The sequence below is a fragment of the Artemia sp. Qi Xiang Cuo genome, chromosome 8, assembly GCF_049724085.1.
Source record: "Artemia sp. Qi Xiang Cuo chromosome 8, ASM4972408v1, whole genome shotgun sequence".
NCBI lineage: Eukaryota > Metazoa > Arthropoda > Branchiopoda > Anostraca > Artemiidae > Artemia > Artemia sp. Qi Xiang Cuo.
Window position 1 is genome coordinate 26067169 of NC_142801.1, and position 25322 is coordinate 26092490.

General features: G+C 35.5%; 1 protein-coding gene across 1 annotated transcript in view; it reads right to left on the reverse strand.

The window, feature by feature from the left end:
- LOC148949278 (uncharacterized) overlaps positions 1–25322 on the reverse strand; it is a 328547-nt gene that overhangs the window by 251079 nt on the left and 52146 nt on the right. The window contains exons 4-5 of the mRNA XM_089092668.1: positions 9326–9509; positions 8215–8337 (exon numbers count right to left, since the gene is read on the reverse strand). Of these exons, the coding sequence (XP_088948794.1) occupies positions 8215–8337; positions 9326–9509 (307 nt within the window). The remainder of the gene's footprint in view (positions 1–8214; positions 8338–9325; positions 9510–25322) is intronic.

A 25322-nucleotide genomic window follows, 5' to 3' on the forward strand; every position in this document is an offset into this window, starting at 1 on the left:
AATCAAACACTTTCGACTATTAAAAAGGGCATAGTCCTTTCAATTTTCAATCAAATGAGCCCTTTTGCAGTTTCTATAACAAAACTTTCTATAAAAGCCTTATATTCCCCCAGGGCATAGCTTACAACCTTTGCCCTGAGGGTTGTGGGGGTGGGGGAGGGTTTTCATCCTCAAAGATCTAATTTCCAGAACTTTCAACTATGTTGAACAAAATGAATATCTCAAAATTTTAATTGGATGTGTTTGGGGAAATGGTGAGCGTGAGAGGGGGGTTAGTTGCCCTTCAATCACTTTTGACTATTAAAAAGGGTTTTCTCCGTTTCAATTTCAAATCGAATAAGCCCTTTTTGAAGTTTCTACAACTCTTTCTATTAAAAACCTCATAATCCCCCAGGACGTAATTTACAACCCTTGCTCTGAGGGCTGTGTGGGGTTGTCATCCACAAAGACATATTTTCCAGAACTTTCAACTACGTAGAAAAAAATGGCTATCCCATAATTTTGATTGTATGTTTTGGGGAAATGGTGGGCATGAGAGGGGGATTAGTTGCCCTTCAATTACTCTCGACTATTAAAAAGGGCACTAGCCATTTCAATTTCCAATCGAATAAGTCCTTTTTGAAGTTTCTACAACGCTTTCTATAAAAACCTTATATGCCCCCAGGGCATAACTTACAACCCTTGCCCTGAGGACTGTGGGGGTATTGTTATCCTTAAAGACCTAATTTTCAAAACTTTCAACTACGTTGAACAAAAAGGCTATCTAAAAATATTTATTGGAAGTGGTTGAGGAAAAGGTTGGCGTGAGAAAGGGGTCAGTTGCCCTCCAATCACTTTTGACTATTAAAAAGGGCACTAGCCCTTTTAATTTCCAATCGAATGAGTCTTTTGTGATTTTTCTTTAGCAACACTTTCTATATAAATCTTATTTGCCTCCACGGGCACAACTTACAATCCTTGCCCTGAGGGCTGTGGGGGAGTTACCTCCTCAAAAACATAATTTCTATCTGGTAATCAACTACGCTGAACAAAATAGCTATTTCAAAATTTTGATTGGATTTGTCGTGGAAGGGGTGTTAGTTGCCTTTCGACCACTTTCGACTACTAAAAAGGGCACAAGCCACTCCAATTTCCAATTGAATGAGCCCTTTTCGAAGTTTCTACCACAACTTCTTCGCTACAAAGGGCCCTGGTCTAAAGGAATAAAATAAAAATAATACATTGTGCCAACTTCGTTCTTATATGCCCCTAGAGCATAACTTAAATCCCTTGGCCTGAGGGCTGTGGGGGAGTGTCTTCCTCAAAAACATAATTTCTATCTGAAAATCAACTACACTGAACAAAATGGCTATCTCCAAATTTTGATTGGATGTGTTTGTTGAAATGGTGGGCGTGGAAGGGGTGTTAATTGCCTTCCAATCACTTTTAACTATTGAAAAGGGCACTAGCCGTTCCAATTCCAATCAAATGAGCTCTTTTCTAAGTTTCTACGACAACTCTTTCGATACGAAGTGCCCTGGTATGGAAAAAAAATAATAATACATTGTGCCAACATCGTTCTTTACTTAGGCAGCGCAATTGTTCTGCCTATGAAATATTGTCTCAAATTTTACTTTCATAGGCTTAGCCTTAATAGTACTAATTTCACAGTAGTTTCGGTGCTAGTAAAAGCAGTTACAGTGTTAGTGTTGTATTCGCAGTAGTAGTAGCAGTAGTAGCAGCAGCATTATCAGCGGTAGTAGCATGTGCATATTGCTTTTTGGTCACTTGAACATCTCTGTCATGATGCCCCGGAAGTTTCACCGTGACACGTTAAGCCATTCCAAAAATATTGTTGAAGTGTGCTTTTGACACCCTTTAGACGCCCTTTTTACCTTTATACTTTAAGCTTTAAAAGTTATTGCAATTGAAGTAGTAGTTGGAGTAGTTTTGTAGCAGTGTATTTTCCATAAGGAAAAGTAGCAGTGGTATTAGCGTTAGTAGTGACATGCATATATTACCTTTTTGTCAATTGATCTTCCCCTTTAAGTATTCTCCGAAAGTTTCAACTTAATACCCAAATCAATTCTTTAGATACGCCCTTTTGACAATCTGCATGCGCAAAGTGTCTTTTGATTTAGTTCTAATTCAACCTCAATATTCTCTCAAAGTTTCGCCTTCATATGTGTAGCCTTAATTGTACTAGTATCATAGTAGTAGTGGTAGTAGTAGGAACAATAGTAGCACTAAGAGTCTATTATTATTAGCAGTACCATTAGTAGCAGCAGTATTTATAGTGGTAGCAGCAGGTACATGTTGCCTTTTGGTCAACCAAACATTCCGTTCCAAAAATATTGCTGATACGCCCGTATCAGCGATCTGTATGCACATAGTATGTTTTTTTTAGTTCAAATTTCCCCTCATCGTTTCCTCTTATATTTTTTTCAATAGCCTCAGCCTTAGTAGTACTCGCTACAGAAGTAGTGGTTTTAGTGATAGTACTGGTAGCAGTAATAGTTCTTTGTGGTAGTAGTAGAAGCACCGGTGTTTTTTGCAGTAGTAGCATGTAAATATTGCGCTTTTGGTCAATTGATCATCTCCCTTATCATTTCCCGGAAATTCCAAATTAATATACTCAGTCATTCCTAAGGGACACCCTTTTGACAACCCATAACATAACAAGTTATGATGTAGTTCAAAACTCCCCTCAACATTCCCTGAAAGACTCATCTTAATGCCCTCCGTATTTTGGGAAAGCAGAAGTCAAACATGCATACTTCTTTTCAATAAAATATACTATATGATGTAGACAGTGAACAAATTGCATAAAGAACAAACAATGAACAATGTGAAACGATGAAACAGTTCATTGTTGTAAACATTGAACACAGTGCAATAAACAAATTGGGGGGGGGGGGGTTGACATCCCCAAACACATAAATACGGAGCTTTTCAACAATGCTGAAAAAAATCGATGTCTAAAAATTGTATGGATGTATGTTACGGAAGATGATGGGGGTGGGGGAGGGGTGTGGTTTCTCTCAAATCACTTTGACTCTTAAAAAGGACCCTAACTTCCAATTTAAAATCAAATCTGATACTTCTGAATTCAATTCGACCACCCATTCCATAAGAACCTAATATACCCCCAGGGCATAACTTAAAGCCCTTGCTGCAGGGCTCTGAGGTGTTGCTCCAACCTTGGAGGCATTGTTTTCTGTTCTTTGGACTATTTTGAACAAAATTGACATTGCACAAAAGAGGGGTTGTCGGGGAGGGAGGCTAAATGCTTTCCATCACTTTCAACACTGAAAACTAGAGCTTCCAATTTTCAACCAAATGAGCCTCTTCTAAAGTTAAACAACCATCCCCTCCACTCCATAAAACCTTAAATGCCATGCGGCATAACTTACAACCCTCACCATCAGGCTCTGGTGGTTTCTATCAACCCCAAAACCTTTGGACTATTTGGAATAAAATGATTGTCTTAAAATTTTTTATTCAATGTATTTTGGGACATCACAACGTATTGAGGGGGGATAGCTGCCCTCAGATCCCTTTGACTCTCAAAAAGGGTACTGAAAATTCAGATTACCAATCTATTGAGTCCCCTCCGAAGTATATGCCACTACTCTTTCTATAAGGGCCTTATATGCCCCCAGGGTATAACTTACAACCCTTGCCCTGAGAGCTGTGGAGGCGGGATTGTATTGCCCAAGTACATGATTTCCGGACCCTTCGACTACAATGAACAAATTTGCTATCTCCAAATTTTGACTTGACGTCTTTGGGGAAATGATGAGTGTGTGGGGGTTGGTTGCACTCAAATCACTTTTGACTCTTAAAAAGGGCCCTATAACTTCCAATTTCAACTAAAATAAGTCCCATCTGAATAAGTCCGATCATTTAAAAAAAAAAAAAAAAAATTTTTTCATCGATCATCCATTCGATTAAAACCTTATATGCCCCCAGGGTATGACTTAAAGCCCTTGCTGCAGGGCTCTGGGGGGTAGCTCCAACCTTGGAGGCATTGTTATATGTTCTTTGGACTATTTTAAACAAATCGCTCAATTTCAATCATATACATTTGTTGGAAAGAAAGGTAGTTGGGGGGAGGCTACTTGACCTCCATCACTATTTACTCTTAAAAGGGAAGTAGAACTTCCAATTTCAACCAAATGAGCCACCTCTAAAGTATATACAACCATCCCTTCCATAAGTACCCTAAATGCCCAAGGGGCATAACTTACAACCCTCGCCCTTAGCTTTGGTGATTTGCATCAACCTCAAAAGCCTTTTTATATTATCTTTGGACTATTTTGAATAAAAGGCCTGTCTCAAAATATCTATTGGATGCATTTCGGGAAAACACGACGTGCTCGTGTGTGTGGGGGGGGGGGGCTGCGTTCTGATCCCTTTGACTCTTAAAAAGAGCACTAGAACTTCTGATTACCAATCCAGTGAGTCCCCTCCAAAGTATATACGACCAAACATTCTATATGAACCTTATATGTCCCCAGGGCATAACTTACAATCTTTACCCTGGAAGCTGTAGGGGGAGGGGGTTGTCTTCCTCACAGACGTAGTTTCCAGACCCTTCAACTACGATGAACATAATTGTTACCTCTAAATGTTGATTGGGGGTGTTAAGGGAAATGATGTGCATTCAGGGCTGGTTGCTATAAAATAACTTTGACTCTAAACAGGACACTATAAATTTCAATTTCAAATCAAATGATCCCCATCTGAAGTTTATACGGCCAGCCATTCCATAAAAACTTTATATGCCCTCGTGGTATAGCTTACATCCCTATCCCCAGGGCACTGGGGGGTTGCGTCAATCCTAGAGGCATTATTATATTTTTTTGGACTATTTTCAACAAAATCACTATCTCATAATTTCAATCAGATACGTCTGGTGAAAAGAGGGGTTGTCGAGGAGGGGGGCTAAAGTCTTTCCATCACTTTCAACACTTGAAATTAGAACTTCCAATTTTCAACCAAATGAGTCTCTTCTAAAGTTAAACAACCATCCTCTCCGTAAAAAACCTTAAATGCCATGCGGCATAACTTACAACCCTCGCCCCCAGGCTCTGGTGGTTTCTATCAACCCTGAAATATTTGGAATAAAAAAATTGTCTCAAAAATGTTTATTCAGTGTATTTTGGGACATCACAACGTGTTGAGGGGGGATAGCTGCCCTCAGATAACTTTGACTGTTAAAAAGGGTACTGAAAATTATGATTACCAATCCAATGAGTCCCCTCCAAAGTATATGCAACCACTCTTTCTACTAGGGCCTTATAAGCCCCCGGGGCATAACTTACAACCCTTGCCCCGAGAGCTGTGCAGGTGGGATTGTAATCCCCAAGTACATGATTTCCGGACCGTTCGACTACAACGAACAAATTATCCCCAGGGTAGTAGGGGGTTGAGTTAACCCTAGAGGCATTTTTATATGTTCTTTGGACTATTCTGAGTAAAATTGGTATCTCACAATTTCAATCAGATTCGTTTTGTGAAGAGGTTTAGTTGTGAGGGAGGCTTGCTGCCCTCCACCACTTTGACTCTTAAAATGGAACTAGAAGTTCCGATTTTTAAGTAAATGAGCCTCCTTTAAAGTTTATACAATCATCCCTTCCATAAAAACCTTAAATGCCCCCGGCGCATAACTTACAACCCTTGCCCCAAGTCCCTGGTTTTTTTTTTCAACCCCAAAAGCCTTTTTATATGATATTCTGACTATTTTGAATAAAATTGCTATCTCAAAATTTCTATAAGATGCATTTCAGAACAACACGACGTGTGGAGGGGGGGGGGGGGCCCTCCGATCACTTTGACTCTTGAAAAGGGCACTAGAGCTTCTGACTATCATTCCAATGAGCCCCTTCCAAAGTTTATATGACCACACTTTCTATAAAAATCTTATACGCCCCAGGACATAACTTACATCCCTTGCCCTGAGGGCTGGGGGGTGGGGATATGTCATCCTCAAAGACATAATTCCCGGAAGTTCCAACTACGTTGAACAAAACAGCTATCTCAAAATTTCGATTGGAAGTGTCTTAGGAAGTGATGGGCATGGTGGGGGGGGGGGGATTCGCCCTCCGATCACTTTTGACTGATAACAAAGGCACTAGTCCTGTCAATTTACAATCGGATGAGCTCTTTTTGAAGTTTATCCGAAAACGCTTTCGGATAAAATAAAAACATTATTTGCCTCAAGGGCATAACTTACAACCCTTGTCCTGAGGGCTCTGGGGGTTGTCATCTTCAAAGACATAATTTTAAAATACATTGAACAAAATATTTATATAAAAATTTTGATCGGAAGTGTTTCGAAAAATGATGGGCGTGGGGGCGGCATTCACCTTCCAATTACTTTCGACTATCAGAAGGGGCACTAACTTTCTTAGTTTCCAATCGAATGAGCTATTTTCGAAGTTTTTACGACAATGCCTTCTATAAAAACGTTATATGCCCCAAGGGCATAACTTACAACCTTCAACCTGAGGCCTCTGGGAGGGGGATGTCATCCTCAAAGACGTAATTTCCGGACCTTCAACTACTTTGAACAAAATAGCTATCTCAAAATTTTGATTGGATGTGTTTGGTGAAAAGGTGGGCGTGGGAAGGGGGTTAGTTGCTCTCCAATCACTTTTGACTATTAAAAAGTGCACTAGTCGTTTCAATTTCCAATCGAATGAGTCCTTTTTGAAGTTTCTACGACAACTCCTTCGTTACGAAGTGCCCTGGTTGAAGACCAAAAAAACAAAAAAACAATAAATTGTGCCAACATCGTTGTTTACTTAGGCAGCGTTATTGCGCTACGTTTGATTTATGCTAGTGTAAACAGCCTAGCAATATTTAGTCTGTAGGTCCTATCGTAGACAACTGGTAAAGGTCAATAGAACGAGTTTTGAAACATTCAGTCCCTGTAGATCCGTCTCTATGAAGGATAATTCATTTAAATTTAGATGGAAAAACATTTACGTGACAATATGTCACATTTCCTCTTATAATATTCTTGTAATCAGTTTAATTGAATTAAGTAACTTCATAAAAAAACTTATAAGCAAGTCTGGAATAGTCTAGTGCTTCTTAAAAGGCACGTTTTCATTTGATATTTTCAAATGTCCAACGAATCAGCCATCCACACAGAAATTTACATTATCCAGGCACATGAAGCTTCATACAAAAACCCCAAATAAGCAAAAGGAGTAAGAATATATCCCCTAAAACAATCAATTTTTAATCCAGTTCTGCAAGAGTCGTTCTTATATTAGTTTTCTGTGCTATGTTCTTGCAATAAATTTCTATTATTTTCTTAAATCTTTGAATTACCTAGATTAACTGTTTTTTTTTAATGTGAAAAAGCCTTTCAATGAACTACAGGACCGAAAACTTTTACAGAATCTTGAAAACGTCAGAAATATGTAGATAGAAACTTGAAAATGTTAGAATCACGTGAACAGAAACTTGAAAAAGTCAAAAATACACAAACAGAAACATAAAAATCACGCGAACAAAAAGATGAAAAGGTCAAAAATCACGAGCAGAAGCTTGAAAATTTCACAAAACGCAAACAAAAAAGTGGATATGTTAGAAAAACACAAGCAGAAATTTGAATGAACACGTTGGGTTAGTTTAGCTTTATTATCTGAAGCTTACTTACATTATTCCAGCTTTAATTTAGGTTGGGTTAGCCGCTAACCTAAACTAATTTCTTAGTGATATATTCTTCTGTCTTTCACTTATTCTAGGTTTTCTATTAAGCTTCATGCGCTTGGATAATTTAAATTTCTACATGTTTCAATTTCAAGGGTCTTTTAGAACTATTTTAAACAGTTGTCTTGCTTTAGATCAGGATCGCACCGTAAAAAGTTACCAAGGATTTTTTTTTTCTTTTTTCTTCCATTGCTTCCACAAATGGAAGAGAATTCCCAAAATCAAAAATTTCACAATATTGATTTTGTATTTGTGGCTAGTTTTGAGTAGTTAGATAACCTAAATTGCAAAAGATAAGAGCACCCTAAAGAATTTTTTAAGTTCTTTCCTTCATTCCTTATGCAAGAAACAGAGTAGTTTAGTTTACAAGAGACAAGAGTATTATCGTAAATAAATTTCCAACATATTTTCATTTGTGTGTATTTCTTCTACAAACACAAAAAAACTCTCAGATCTATGAAACGTACAACATTGATAATACATATATCATTTTTCCTAAATACTTACCTTACTCAAGACAAGAGTATCATCGTAAAGAGCTGCCCAACATCTTTTTGTGTTTCTTCCATTTACGATCCAAAGATTTCCCGTATGGATAGGAATATGGTCTGAAGTCTCAGAGGTTGGAGGCTGTAAGTGGAATATAGATTGATTTTGAAATAAAGAATAAATGATAAAGTATGAAAGTGCTCTCTCAAATCTATAAATCGGAACAAGCATAGAAATAAATAGGAGGACTAACTTTGTTTTTTATATGGCATAAAGTAAAATTAATGAATAAAAGAATGAATAATTTTTATAGCAAAGAAATGACAAAATAAAGTATGAAAAGAAAAATAAATAAAGAAATAAAAGCACAGACACAACTAAAAACAAAAGAAAATAGATAATCCCAACAACGCTGAACAACAGACTTAGTGTGCCACTAGACGAGTGGTAAGGCACGACACATAGTGTTTAATGAGCACTTGATTATATTAATTATATCACTAATCCCCTACAAAGAGGTCCACTATTTTTAATTTTTCTGAGACACCCATGTTGTTCATTCACAAAGGGAGATCCAAAAGATATTGTTCATACTTGAAAAGCATTGAATGGATTGTATGTTTGTCCTTTTCAATAAGAATAATCCAGAAAGGAGAAACCGCCCGAACAAGTGTCATTACAAAAGCCCAATAAGCCTTGCAAGGACAAGACGGCCGTACAAAAAATTTTCAACAATTTTCTGTACCCTTTACGAACTTTCTCAGAGAATTCGACATCAGTAATTTGAGGCGTAAACTTATTATCAGTCGCAATAGCCTTTCTAGGTGAATCTAAGTTAGATACATGAATAAGGTCATAAATGTTCTGTTCAATTTACGTTTTAGAAATTCATAAAAGGAATGGATGTAAATACATAGTAAAGAAGCTCATTTAGGCAATCACGCTATATGGCTTCAGTAGAAAAAAGTAACTAAAAAAAAGCATAACTGTGAAAATAAACAGTAGTGTAAAATAAAACAAGCAGTATTACTGGATACGCAAACAATTAAAAATCAGCGGAAATTACTAATAGGATTACGAGGGCTCAAGAAAATTCACTGCACATCTATTTAGCACTATTCCTTCCTACCTCCGTTTTAAAAGTAAGATTAAGATCACTTCTACTTTTCTCTGTGTTTAGGTTTGTTGCAGTGTTGTATTTTTTATTCGGTAACAAATTCTCTTTTTCCACGGATAATGGTGACGATGGTTCTGGTGTATTGGCCAAACTTGGAGGACGTCTATATACTTCTAGCACTAGATGATTGGAAGACCTGAGATTCGGACATATTTCATTATAGTGTGCTGTCAATGGGACTCAAAATAAAGAAACCATGATTATGAAACGTAACAAACAACATTCCATAATGGAGGATCAATAAAAAGGATCCATACCGTTAATGACAATACCCACAATTGACGTTATAAAAATTTTTATTTAAAGACACAAGCAATTTCAACATTAAATTTCTCAAAAAACTGTTTAGACTTTTATTCTTTTTATCAGAATTTTTTTTTAATTCAGAATCAGAATCTACTGAGTTACAAAATGTAAATAAAAAGAACTTTTCTGTAGAACTACAGAAGAAAAAGTACAACGGCTAATACAAATACTATGAACATGAAAATATTTAACACTTTCTATTCATGGATTATCTGTATACTTTAATTAAATACATACTTTATTTTCCGTATTTCGTACATTTTCCGTGTTTAAATAACAGGACAAACAAGTAACCTGGACATGCATACAAGAATCGCAAATTGAAAAACAATGATGGATAAAAAAAACTGAATAGCCAAGCTGAAAATTTAAAGGTAAACAAACTTTGCTGCAATGGGGGCGGGGAGTAGCAAACATTGTACTTTAAATATTTTTGACTTATATTTCACTACAAGGACGCAATGTCCTAATGGTCTGAACCTATGAACTCAGTTTCGGTGGTATCACCTGCTGAATTATGAATGACTCTTTTCAGAACTTTGTGTGAGTGAGCTTAAGCAATGACTCGAATCGTGTTTTATTAATCTATATTTTTTTTCAGTTTTTCAGCAAAATTTAAAATCAAAAAGCTTTTTCAATAGAAAGGAAATAAATACACGATAAATAATCAATAACCTATTTTCTCGTCCTGACTGTCAGCCACAACTCCCAAATAACCTAAGTTATATATAGTGAAAAAAAGATTTGAAAAAGAAGAGTGATTTCGGGTAAAAAAGAGAGGATATCAACAACTTAAATCAAGATAGAAATAACTCATAGACAAAACAAGAATTTGAGATGTTTAAAATTGAATTTTTATTGTGCCCACTGACAGGTATAGTCAATTTTATCTCGTTTTGTAGTCTAAATAACTGACATAGATCTAACACGCTTTCTGATTTTTGAATACTTGCTAGCTATGGTTTAAGAAGTGACATACCTACTACCACTACTGCTAACAACCAACTGCAACACCAAGCAGCTGAGGCTGACGTGACTGCGCATTCTCCTCCTCCATCGCCATCGATTCAAAGCTTCGTTATTTACACCCTCCCAAAAAGTTCTAGTGTCCTTTAAATTCTTTTTTACGAAGTTTCAATTTCCTTTAAATCCATTCTTGCGACCTCTTCGAACCCTATTCAGGGATGACCTGCAAGTTATGCTTCATCCGCTAGATGTACCCTAGCCATTTCAACCTTTCTCTCGTTATATCCCTAGAAAACAGGAAAGAGGCAAGTTTTTGGCCCATGTTACTGTTTGAACTACGTCAAAAGGGCACCCAAAACTATCCGTAGAAATTTCCTGTGGAAAACATCCAACGAATCCTCCTCCGTCTCCCAAAGCACCCAAGTTTCAAAATCATACTTGACCCCAGTCATTACTGTTGCTTCCAATATTTTAATCTTGGTTCACAGACTTATCTTCTTATTCTTACAAACTTGCTCCAACTGTAAAAAATATCCTGGGTCTTAGCTATTCTACTTTTAACATCTTCACTTCATCCACCTTATTTACTAATAGCACAACCCAGATGTGTGAATTTGCCCACTTGATCTATCTTCTCGTTACCCAACTTCACCTCTTTCCCTTCATTTACTCCTAATCTAAGCAACTTAGTCTTCTTGACATCCATTTTCAAATCTATTCAGTCACCCTGACTTCTCAAAAAAAGCTCCAACAAATCATTTATTTTGCTGACCTTTTCATCTAGTATACTGAAGTCATAAGTATAATTTGCGTCGAGGAGAGTGTTATCTTCTTTTTTGATTTCATGCTCTTTCATAGCCTCTGCGGCGTTTTTAGAACAAAGTCCATTAACATAATCCATACAAATAGGGATGCTACGCAACCCTGTGTAACGCCTAATTCAATACGGAACAAGAAACTAACTTCATTTTTTACCTTAATGCAGTAATATTTTTCTCGTGCATAGCATACACCACATTAATGTATTTATCTGGTTTACCATATACAAGGATGAAACCTTCACTAAGGCTCTTATATCGGTTGAGTCAAACACTTGTTAAAAATGCATATGGCTGAGGCCTAAAAGGGTCTGATAACTTAGGCACTTCTCAATTATTAACCTAAGAGTAAAATTTGGCCGACGCATCTTCTCCCCTCCCTAAGGCCAACCTGTTCTTATCTTAAACTTTATCTACTGTACCTGTAGACACAGATGGTGTGCAGTATTTACTTTATTCTAAAAAAATATCATCATACTAAGTAATTGGCCTCCTTACAGAAACCAATCTAAAGCCTTTATAATAAAAATACTAACTCTTATCCCCTTTGGTTATAGACAGGTTTAATTAAAGATTTCCTAAAATCGCTAGGTTTCAAAAATTGTATTCATGGTCTCTATTAATTCATCTGCTGGTGAGAATTACCGTGTATGATTTGTTGAAAGCCTAGATCAGTCTAATATATTTTCCCAAGCTATGATTGAGCGCTAATTTGTCGTTCATTTCTGTTGTTGGGTCTGTAATGTCTTTTTCCCTTATTTTCTAATGTTCTTCTTTACTTCATTGTAAAAACCTTGTTTGTTTTTTATGACGAATAAAATTTTTGTCATCATCACCAGATATGTCTCTGAACTCTAATCGATTGGTCCTTATCTTCTATGCTTCAAACTGGTCTTTAAGAATACTCTCCTTCGGCAAAACAAACGCAATAAAATACAGGTATATCTTCACTCTAGGGTCAAGCATCTAGCTGGGAAATTTTTAAACTTTTTTTTCCTGTTCACTCACCAGCTCAATCCCCTTCTTGAACAGTTTTGAAAAAGAGAAAGAGCGGATTCTACTGTTCTATGACCAAAGGATTCAAAGTTTCCAGTTACAGTGAGGCGTATCAACCATCATGAATCTTTGTATACTTCTTCTCTGCTCCGAGCTCCTCGACCCCATAAACAAAATCAGGCCCAAAAATTTGGTCAAGAAGAGAAAAGTCTTTCTGGAGCTGTTTCCCCCTAGGATTGTTAGGGTACGTATGTGTCAGGAAGTTTACCCACTAAATAAGTGTTTTTAGACAAAATAAGAAAGTCACTCATTGCGTGATTCCTCACAAGAATTTGGCCAATTGATAACAGTCAGTGGGATTTCCGTTGTCACTTGGAATACAGAGTGGCTAAAATAGTAGCAGAAACCAGAAATGAGAAATAGTTGGTAACCTTGGTCTAAACAACGAAGAAGTGGGGCAGAAAAACATGAGCGTAATAGATGGGGGTTTTGTGCATTTGAATTTAGTCATCCTTGGGGCAAGAAAGTGTGGTTTAGAAAGAGAGAACCATGCGTAGAATGAAGATGTCAGATTTCCCTAGGCCTTAGTTTGTTCGCAAATATATAAAAAAAATCAAGGCAACGTATTCCAGGTGGGTGAGCAAGGAGCACTCTATGTCCTATATTTCATTTTTTTCAGAGATCTTTAGTGTAACAGAAGAGGGACATGAACCTTTCGATCCAGAAGGGAGATGTATCCATTTCACGATGATCTACATTGGATTGGCAAGAAATATTCTATAGGATGAAAGGCTCTCGTGCAACTGAACCCATTTGAATGAGTAGTAAGAATGATATCAGGCCCCACTACAATTATAGGAAAAAATAATCTCTGGTAACATTGCATTGAAAGCTACAGGAGTGTAAGGGATAATACCAAATCTTGTCGTCGCAAAATAGTATTTTACGACGAATTTTGAAATTTGAATATTTTTCATTGGAAATATAGGACAACGATACAGAGATAAGTACTTTACGGGTTAAGCCAAAAAAGGTTGGTTCCAAGATACAATAATAACTTTGAACTAAGATTATATAAAAATTAATGGCGTAAGAAAATGGCTTAGCGAGTCAATTGAAGCAAAAGAAAAACCAAACTAATTTTTTAATTTTCAGGTCTTTTTCTGGTTTGAATTAAAAATGGAAATTATTGATTAGACACCATAAATATTTTTGCACTTTGCAGTTAAATAAAATTATTTTATTTAAAATTTTCAGGAATTATTCTAGTTTCTGTTGACAAATAAGATTTTTTTTTTTAAAGGAATCAAGCAGCTAACTAACCATTTGACTGCATAAACTCCTTATTTACTTACTCCTTTTTCATTCCTTTCGCTTATTCATGATCATGCTGGTTTCTGTATGGTGCTTCAAATAGCTGTATAAAGTTAGATAGTAGGAAACCATTTGACTGCATAAACTCCTTCTTTACTTACTACTTGTTCATTCCTTTCGATTATTCATAATCATGCTGGTTTCTGTATGGTGCTTCAAATATCTGTATAAAGTTAGATAGTAGGAAACCATTTGACAGCATAAACTCCTTATTTACTTACTCCTTTTTTACTCCTTTCGCTTATTCATGATCATGCTGGTTTCTGTATGGTGCTTCAAATATCTGTATAAAGTTAGATAGTAGGAAACCATTTGACTGCATAAACTCCTTATTTAATTACTCCTTTCGCTTATTCATGATCATGCTGGTTTCTGTATGGTGCTTCAAATAGCTGTATAAAGTTAGATAGTGGGAAACCATTTGACTGCATAAACCCCTTCTTTACTTACTCCTTTTTTACTCCTTTCGCTTATTCATGATCATGCTGGTTTCTGTATGGTGCTTCAAATATCTGTATAAAGTTAGATAGTAGGAAACCATTTGACTGCATAAACTCCTTATTTACTTACTCCTTTCGCTTATTCATGATCATGCTGGTTTCTGTATGGTGCTTCAAATAGCTGTATAAAGTTAGATAGTAGGAAACCATTTGACTGCATAAACTCCTTATTTACTTACTCCTTTTTCATTCCTTTCGCTTATTCATGATCATGCTGGTTTCTGTATGGTACTTCAAATATCTGAATAAAGTTAGATAGTAGGAAACCATTTGACTGCATAAACTCCTTATTTACTTACTCCTTTCGCTTATTCATGATCATACTGGTTCCTGTATGGTACTTCAAATATCTGAATAAAGTTAGATAGTAGGAAACCATTTGACTGCATAAACTCCTTATTTACTTACTCCTTTCGTTTATTCATAATCATGCTGGTTTCTGTATGGTGCTTCAAATATCTGTATAAAGTTAGATAGTAGGAAACCATTTGACTGCATAAACTCCTTATTTACTTACTCCTTTCGCTTATTAATGATCATGCTGGTTTCTGTATGGTGCTTCAAATATCTGTATAAAGTTAGATAGTAGGAAACCATTTGACTGCATAAACTCCTTATTTACTTACTCCTTTTTCATTCCTTTCGCTTATTCATGATCATGATGGTTTCTGTATGGTGCTTCAAATAGCTGTATAAAGTTAGATAGTAGGAAACCATTTGACTGCATAAACTCCTTATTTACTTACTCCTTTCGCTTATTCATGATCATGCTGGTTTCTGTATGGTGCTTCAAATATCTGTATAAAGTTAGATAGTAGGAAACCATTTGACTGCATAAACTCCTTATTTACTTAATCCTTTCGCTTATTCATGATCATGCTGGTTTCTGTATGGTGCTTCAAATATCTGCATAAAGTTAGATAGTAGGAAACCATTTGACTGCATAAACTCTTTCTTTACTTACTCCTTTCGCTTATTCATGATCATGCTGGTTTCTGTATGGTGCTTCAAATATCTGTATAAAGTACTCCTTATTCATTTACTCCGTATTCGCTCCTTTCGCTTATTCATGATCATACTGGTTCCTGTATGGTGCTTCAAATATCTGCATAAAGTTAGATAGTAGGAAACCATTTGACTGCATAAACTCCTTCTTTACTTACTCCTTTCGCTTATTCATAATCATGCTGGTTTCTGTATGGTGCTTCAAATATCTGTATAAAGTTAGATAGTAGGAAACCATTTGACTGCATAAACTCCTTATTTACTTACTCCTTTCGCTTATTCATGATCATGCTGGTTTCTGTATGGTGCTTCAAATATCTGCATAAAGTTAGATAGTAGGAAACCATTTGACTGCATAAACTCCTTCTTTACTTACTCCTTTCGCTTATTCATGATCATGCTGGTTTCTGTATGGTGCTTCAAATATCTGTATAAAGTACTCCTTATTCATTTACTCCGTATTCGCTCCTTTCGCTTATTCATGATCATACTGGTTCCTGTATGGTGCTTCAAATATCTGCATAAAGTTAGATAGTAGGAAACCATTTGACTGCATAAACTCCTTCTTTACTTACTCCTTTCGCTTATTCATGATCATGCTGGTGTCTGTATGGTGCTTCAAATATCTGTATAAAGTTAGATAGTGGGAAACCATTTGACTGCATAAACTCCTTATTTACTTACTCCTTTCGCTTATTCATGATCATGCTGGTTTCTGTATGGTGCTTCAAATATCTGTATAAAGTTAGATAGTGGGAAACCATTTGACTGCATAAACTCCTTATATACTTACTCCTTTCGCTTATTCATGATCATGCTGGTTTCTGTATGGTGCTTCAAATAGCTGTATAAAGTTAGATAGTTGGAAACCATTTGACTGCATAAACTCCTTATTTACTTACTCCTTTCGCTTATTCATGATCATGCTGGTTTCTGTATGGTGCTTCAAATAGCTGTATAAAGTTAGATAGTGGGAAACCAATTGACTGCATAAACTCCTTATTTAATTACTCCTTTCGCTGATTCATGGTCTTGCTGGATTCTGTATGGTGCTTCAAATGTCTGTATAAAGTTAGATAGTGGGAAAACATTTGACTGCATAAACTCCTTATTTACTTACTCCTTTCGCTTATTCATGATCATGCTGGTTTCTGTATGGTGCTTCAAATATCTGTATAAAGTTAGATAGTGGGAAAACAATTGACTGCATAAACTCCTTATTTACTTACTCCTTTCGCTTATTCATGATCATGCTGGTTTCTGTATGGTGCTTCAAATATCTGTATAAAGTTAGATAGTGGGAAACCATTTGACTGCATAAACTCCTTATTTACTTACTCCTTTCGCTTATTCATGATCATGCTGGTGTCTGTATGGTGCTTCAAATAGCTGTATAAAGTTAGATAGTAGGAAACCATTTGACTGCATAAACTCCTTATTTACTTACTCCTTTCGCTTATTCATGATCATGCTGGTTTCTGTATGGTGCTTCAAATAGCTGTATAAAGTTAGATAGTGGGAAACCAATTGACTGCATAAACTCCTTATTTACTTACTCCTTTCGCTTATTCATGATCATGCTGGTTTCTGTATGGTGCTTCAAATATCTGTATAAAGTTAGATAGTGGGAAAACATTTGACTGCATAAACTCCTTATTTACTTACTCCTTTCGCTTATTCATGATCATGCTGGTTTCTGTATGGTGCTTCAAATATCTGTATAAAGTTAGATAGTGGGAAAACATTTGACTGTATAAACTCCTTATTTACTTACTCCTTTCGCTTATTCATGATCATGCTGGTTTCTGTATGGTGCTTCAAATATCTGTATAAAGTTAGATAGTGGGAAAACATTTGACTGCATATACTCCTTATTCATTTACTCCGTATTTGCTCCTTTCGCTTATTCATGATCATTCTGGTTCCTGTATGGTACTTCAAATATCTGAATAAAGTTAGATAGTAGGAAACCATTTGACTGCATAAACTCCTTATTTACTTACTCCTTTCGCTTATTCATGATCATGCTGGTTTCTGTATGGTGCTTCAAATATCTGTATAAAGTTAGATAGTTGGAAAGCATTTGACTGCATATACTCCTTATTCATTTACTCCGTATTCGCTCCTTTCGCTTATTCATGATCATACTGGTTCCTGTATGGTGCTTCAAATATCTGAATAAAGTTATATAGTAGGAAACCATTTGACTGCATAAAATCCTTATTTACTTACTCCTTTCGCTTATTCATGATCATGCTGGTTTCTGTATGGTGCTTCAAATATCTGTATAAAGTTAGATAGTAGGAAACCATTTGACTGCATAAACTCCTTATTTACTTAATCCTTTCTCTTATTCATGATCATGATGGTTTCTGTATGGTGCTTCAAATATCTGTATAAAGTTAGATAGTAGGAAACCATTTGACTGCATATACTCCTTATTCATTTACTCCGTATTCGCTCCTTTCGCTTATTCATGATCATACTGGTTCCTGTATGGTACTTCAAATATCTGAATAAAGTTAGATAGTAGGAAACCATTTGACTGCATAAACTCCTTATTTACTTACTCCTTTCGCTTATTCATGATCATGCTGGTTTCTGTATGGTGCTTCAAATATCTGTATAAAGTTAGATAGTGGGAAAGCATTTGACTGCATATACTCCTTATTCATTTACTCCGTATTCGCTCCTTTCGCTTATTCATGATCATACTGGTTCCTGTATGGTGCTTCAAATATCTTCATAAAGTTAGATAGTAGGAAACCATTTGACTGCATAAACTCCTTATTTACTTACTCCTTTCGCTTATTCATGATCATGCTGGTTTCTGTATGGTGCTTCAAATATCTGAATAAAGTTAGATAGTAGGAAACCATTTCACTGCATAAACTCCTTATTTACTTACTCCTTTCGCTTATTCATGATCATGCTGGTTTCTGTATGGTGCTTCAAATATCTGTATAAAGTTAGATAGTGGGAAAGCATTTGACTGCATATACTCCTTATTCATTTACTCCGTATTCGCTCCTTTCGCTTATTCATGATCATACTGGTTCCTGTATGGTGCTTCAAATATCTACATAAAGTTAGATAGTAGGAATCCATTTGACTGCATAAACTCCTTCTTTACTTACTCCTTTCGCTTATTCATGATCATGCTGGTTTCTGTATGGTGCTTCAAATATCTGTATAAAGTTAGATAGTGGGAAAGCATTTGACTGCATATACTCCTTATTCATTTACTCCGTATTCGCTCCTTTCGCTTATTCATGATCATTCTGGTTCCTGTATGGTGCTTCAAATATCTGCATAAAGTTAGATAGTAGGAAACCATTTGACTGCATAAACTCCTTATTTACTTACTCCTTTCGCTTATTCATGATCATTCTGGTTTCTGTATGGTGCTTCAAATATCTGTATAAAGTTAGATAGTAGGAAACCATTTGACTGCATAAACTCCTTATTTAATTACTCCTTTCGCTTATTCATGATAATGCTGGTTTCTGTATGGTGCTTCAAATATCTGTATAAAGTTAGATAGTAGGAAACCATTTGACTGCATAAACTCCTTATTTACTTACTCCTTTTTCATTCCTTTCGCTTATTCATGATCATGCTGGTTTTTGTATGGTGCTTCAAATAGCTGTATAAAGTTAGATAGTAGGAAACCATTTGACTGCATAAACTCCTTCTTTACTTACTCCTTGTTTACTCCTTTCGCTTATTCATGATCATGCTGGTTTCTGTATGGTGCTTCAAATATCTGTATAAAGTTAGATAGTAGGAAACCATTTGACAGCATAAACTCCTTCTTTACTTACTCCTTTTTTACTCCTTTCGCTTATTCATGATCATGCTGGTTTCTGTATGGTGCTTCAAATATCTGTATTAAGTTAGATAGTAGGAAACCATTTGACTGCATAAACTCCTTATTTACTTACTCCTTTCGCTTATTCATGATCATGCTGGTTTCTGTATGGTGCTTCAAATATCTGTATAAAGTTAGATAGTAGGAAACCATTTGACTGCATAAACTCCTTCTTTACTTACTCCTTTCGCTTATTCATGATCATGCTGGTTCCTGTATGGTACTTCAAATATCTGAATAAAGTTAGATAGTAGGAAACCATTTGACTGCATAAACTCCTTATTTACTTACTCCTTTCGCTTATTCATGATCATGCTGGTTTCTGTATGGTGCTTCAAATATCTGTATAAAGTTAGATAGTGGGAAAGCATTTGACTGCATATACTCCTTATTCATTTACTCCGTATTCGCTCCTTTCGCTTATTCATGATCATGCTGGTTTCTGTATGGTGCTTCAAATAGCTGTATAAAGTTAGATAGTAGGAAACCATTTGACTGCATAAACTCCTTATTTACTTACTCCTTTCGCTTATTCATGATCATACTGGTTCCTGTATGGTACTTCAAATATCTGAATAAAGTTAGATAGTAGGAAACCATTTGACTGCATAAACTCCTTATTTACTTACTCCTTTCGCTTATTCATAATCATGCTGGTTTCTGTATGGTGCTTCAAATATCTGTATAAAGTTAGATATTAGGAAACCATTTGACTGCATAAACTCCTTCTTTACTTACTCCTTTCGCTTATTCATGATCATGCTGGTTTTTGTATGGTGCTTCAAATATCTGTATAAAGTTAGATAGTGGGAAAACATTTGACTGCATATACTCCTTATTCATTTACTCCGTATTCGCTCCTTTCGCTTATTCATGATCATACTGGTTCCTGTATGGTGCTTCAAATATCTGCATAAAGTTAGATAGTGGGAAACCATTTGACTGCATAAACTCCTTCTTTACTTACTCCTTTCGCTTATTCATAATCATGCTGGTTTCTGTATGGTACTTCAAATATCTGTATAAAGTTAGATAGTAGGAAAACATTTGACTGCATAAATTCCTTATTTACTTACTCCTTTCGCTTATTCATGATCATGCTGGTTTCTGTATGGTACTTCAAATATCTGTATAAAGTTAGATAGTAGGAAACCATTTGACTGCATAAACTCCTTACTTACTTACTCCTTTCGCTTATTCATGATCATTCTGGTTTCTGTATGGTGCTTCAAATATCTGTATAAAGTTAGATAGTAGGAAACCATTTGACTGCATAAACTCCTTATTTACTTACTCCTTTTTCATTCCTTTCGCTTATTCATGATCATGCTGGTTTCTGTATGGTTCTTCAAATATCTGAATAAAGTTAGATAGTAGGAAACCATTTGACTGCATAAACTCCTTATTTACTTACTCCTTTCGCTTATTCATGATCATACTGGTTCCTGTATGGTACTTCAAATATCTGAATAAAGTTAGATAGTAGGAAACCATTTGACTGCATAAACTCCTTATTTACTTACTCCTTTCGCTTATTCATAATCATGCTGGTTTCTGTATGGTGCTTCAAATATCTGTATAAAGTTAGATAGTAGGAAACCATTTGACTGCATAAACTCCTTCTTTACTTACTCCTTTTTTACTCCTTTCGCTTATTCATGATCATGCTGGTTTCTGTATGGTTCTTCAAATATCTGTATAAAGTTAGATAGTAGGAAACCATTTGACTGCATAAACTCCTTATTTACTTACTCCTTTCGCTTATTCATGATCATGCTGGTTTCTGTATGGTGCTTCAAATATCTGTATAAAGTTAGATAGTAGGAAAACATTTGACTGCATAAACTCCTTATTTACTTACTCCTTTTTCAGTCCTTTCGCTTATTCATGATCATGCTGGTTTCTGTATGGTGCTTCAAATAGCTGTATAAAGTTAGATAGTAGGAAACCATTTGACTGCATAAACTCCTTATTTAATTACTCCTTTTTCATTCCTTTCGCTTATTCATGATCATGCTGGTTTCTGTATGGTGCTTCAAATAGCTGTATAAAGTTAGATAGTAGGAAACCATTTGACTGCATAAACTCCTTATTTACTTACTCCTTTTTCATTCCTTTCGCTTATTCATGATCATGCTGGTTTCTGTATGGTACTTCAAATATCTGAATAAAGTTAGATAGTAGGAAACCATTTGACTGCATAAACTCCTTATTTACTTACTCCTTTCGCTTATTCATGATCATACTGGTTCCTGTATGGTACTTCAAATATCTGAATAAAATTAGATAGTAGGAAACCATTTGACTGCTTAAACTCCTTATTTACTTACTCCTTTCGTTTATTCATAATCATGCTGGTTTCTGTATGGTGCTTCAAATATCTGTATAAAGTTAGATAGTAGGAAACCATTTGACTGCATAAACTCCTTCTTTACTTACTCCTTTTTTACTCCTTTCGCTTATTCATGATCATGCTGGTTTCTGTATGGTGCTTCAAATATCTGTATAAAGTTAGATAGTAGGAAACAATTTGACTGCATAAACTCCTGATTTACTTACTCCTTTCGCTTATTCATGATCATGCTGGTTTCTGTATGGTACTTCAAATAGCTGTATAAAGTTAGATAGTAGGAAACCATTTGACTGCATAAACTCCTTATTTACTTACTCCTTTTTCTCTCATGTCGTTTATTCATGATCATGCTGGTTTTTGTATGGTTCTTCAAATATCTGTATAAAGTTAGATAGTAGGAAACCATTTGACTGCATAAACTCCTTATTTAATTACTCCTTTCGCTTATTCATTATCATGCTGGTTTCTGTATGGTGCTTCAAATAGCTGTATAAAGTTAGATAGTAGGAAACCATTTGACTGCATAAACTCCTTATTTACTTACTCCTTTTTCAGTCCTTTCGCTTATTCATGATCATGCTGGTTTCTGTATGGTGCTTCAAATAGCTGTATAAAGTTAGATAGTAGGAAACCATTTGACTGCATAAACTCCTTATTTACTTACTCCTTTCGCTTATTCATGATCATACTGGTTCCTGTATGGTACTTCAAATATCTGAATAAAGTTAGATAGTAGGAAACCATTTGACTGCATAAACTCCTTATTTACTTACTCCTTTCGCTTATTCATGATCATACTGGTTCCTGTATGGTGCTTCAAATAGCTGTATAAAGTTAGATAGTAGGAAACCATTTGACTGCATAAACTCCTTATTTACTTACTCCTTTCGCTTATTCATGATCATGCTGGTTTCTGTATGGTGCTTCAAATATCTGTATAAAGTTAGATAGTAGGAAACCATTTGACTGCATATACTCCTTATTCATTTACTCCGTATTCGCTCCTTTCGCTTATTCATGATCATGCTGGTTTCTGTATGGTGCTTCAAATATCTGTATAAAGTTAGATTGTAGGAAACCATTTGACTGCATAAACTCCTTATTTACTTACTCCTTTCGCTTATTCATGATCATGCTGGTTTCTGTATGGTGCTTCAAATATCTGTATAAAGTTAGATTGTAGGAAACCATTTGACTGCATAAACTCCTTATTTACTTACTCCTTTTCATTCCTTTCGCTTATTCATGATCATGATGGTTTCTGTATGGTGCTTCAAATAGCTGTATAAAGTTAGATAGTAGGAAACCATTTGACTGCATAAACTCCTTATTTACTTACTCCTTTCGCTTATTCATGATCATGCTGGTTTCTGTATGGTGCTTCAAATATCTGTATAAAGTTAGATATTAGGAAACCATTTGACTGCATAAATTCCTTATTTACTTACTCCTTTCGCTTATTCATGATCATGCTGGTTTTTGTATGGTACTTCAAATATCTGTATAAAGTTAGATAGTTGGAAAACATTTGACTGCATATACTCCTTATTCATTTACTCCGTATTCGCTCCTTTCGCTTATTCATGATCATACTGGTTCCTGTATGGTGCTTCAAATATCTGCATAAAGTTAGATAGTAGGAAACCATTTGACTGCATAAACTCCTTATTTACTTACTCCTTTCGCTTATTCATGATCATGCTGGTTTCTGTATGGTGCTTCAAATATCTGTATAAAGTTAGATAGTGGGAAAACATTTGACTGCATATACTCCTTATTCATTTACTCCGTATTCACTCCTTTCGCTTATTCATGATCATACTGGTTCCTGTACGGTGCTTCAAATATCTGCATAAAGTTTGATAGTAGGAAACCATTTGACTGCATAAACTCCTTATTTACTTACTCCTTTCGCTTATTCATGATCATGCTGGTTTCTGTATGGTGCTTCAAATATCTGTATAAAGTTAGATAGTGGGAAAACATTTGACTGCATATACTCCTTATTCATTTACTCCGTATTCGCTCCTTTCGCTTATTCATGATCATACTGGTTCCTGTATGGTGCTTCAAATATCTGCATAAAGTTAGATAGTAGGAAACCATTTGACTGCATAAACTCCTTATTTACTTACTCCTTTCGCTTATTCATGATCATGCTGGTTTCTGTATGGTGCTTCAAATATCTGTATAAAGTTAGATAGTGGGAAAACATTTGACTGCATATACTCCTTATTCATTTACTCCGTATTCGCTCCTTTCGCTTATTCATGATCATACTGGTTCCTGTATGGTGCTTCAAATATCTGCATAAAGTTAGATAGTAGGAAACCATTTGACTGCATAAACTCCTTATTTACTTACTCCTTTCGCTTATTCATGATCATGCTGGTTTCTGTATGGTGCTTCAAATATCTGTATAAAGTTAGATAGTTGGAAACCATTTGACTGCATATACTCCTTATTCATTTACTCCGTATTCGCTCCTTTCGCTTATTCATGATCATGCTGGTTTCTGTATGGTACTTCAAATATCTGAATAAAGTTAGATAGTAGGAAACCATTTGACTGCATAAACTCCTTATTTACTTACTCCTTTCGCTTATTCATGATCATGCTGGTTTCTGTATGGTGCTTCAAATATCTGTATAAAGTTAGATTGTAGGAAACCATTTGACTGCATAAACTCCTTATTTACTTACTCCTTTTTCATTCATTTCGCTTATTCATGATCATGCTGGTTTCTGTATGGTGCTTCAAATAGCTGTATAAAGTTAGATAGTAGTAAACCATTTGACTGCATAAACTCCTTATTTACTTACTCCTTTCGCTTATTCATGATCATGCTGGTTTCTGTATGGTGCTTCAAATATCTGTATAAAGTTAGATAGTGGGAAAACATTTGACTGCATATACTCCTTATTCATTTACTCCGTATTCGCTCCTTTCGCTTATTCATGATCATACTGGTTCCTGTATGGTACTTCAAATATCTGAATAAAGTTAGATAGTAGGAAACCATTTGACTGCATAAACTCCATATTTACTTACTCCTTTCGCTTATTCATGATCATGCTGGTTTCTGTATGGTGCTTCAAATATCTGTATAAAGTTAGATAGTGGGAAAACATTTGACTGCATATACTCCTTATTCATTTACTCCGTATTTGCTCCTTTCGCTTATTCATGATCATACTGGTTCCTGTATGGTGCTTCAAATATCTGCATAAAGTTTGATAGTAGGAAACCATTTGACTGCATAAACTCCTTATTTACTTACTCCTTTCGCTTATTCATGATCATGCTGGTTTCTGTATGGTGCTTCAAATATCTGTATAAAGTTAGATAGTGGGAAAACATTTGACTGCATATACTCCTTATTCATTTACTCCGTATTCGCTCCTTTCGCTTATTCATGATCATACTGGTTTCTGTATGGTACTTCAAATATCTGAATAAAGTTAGATAGTAGGAAACCATTTGACTGCATAAACTCCTTATTTACTTACTCCTTTCGCTTATTCATGATCATGCTGGTTTCTGTATGGTGCTTCAAATATCTGTATAAAGTTAGATTGTAGGAAACCATTTGACTGCATAAACTCCTTATTTACTTACTCCTTTTTCATTCCTTTCGCTTATTCATGATCATGCTGGTTTCTGTATGGTGCTTCAAATAGCTGTATAAAGTTAGATAGTGGGAAAACATTTGACTGTATAAACTCCTTATTTACTTACTCCTTTCGCTTATTCATGATCA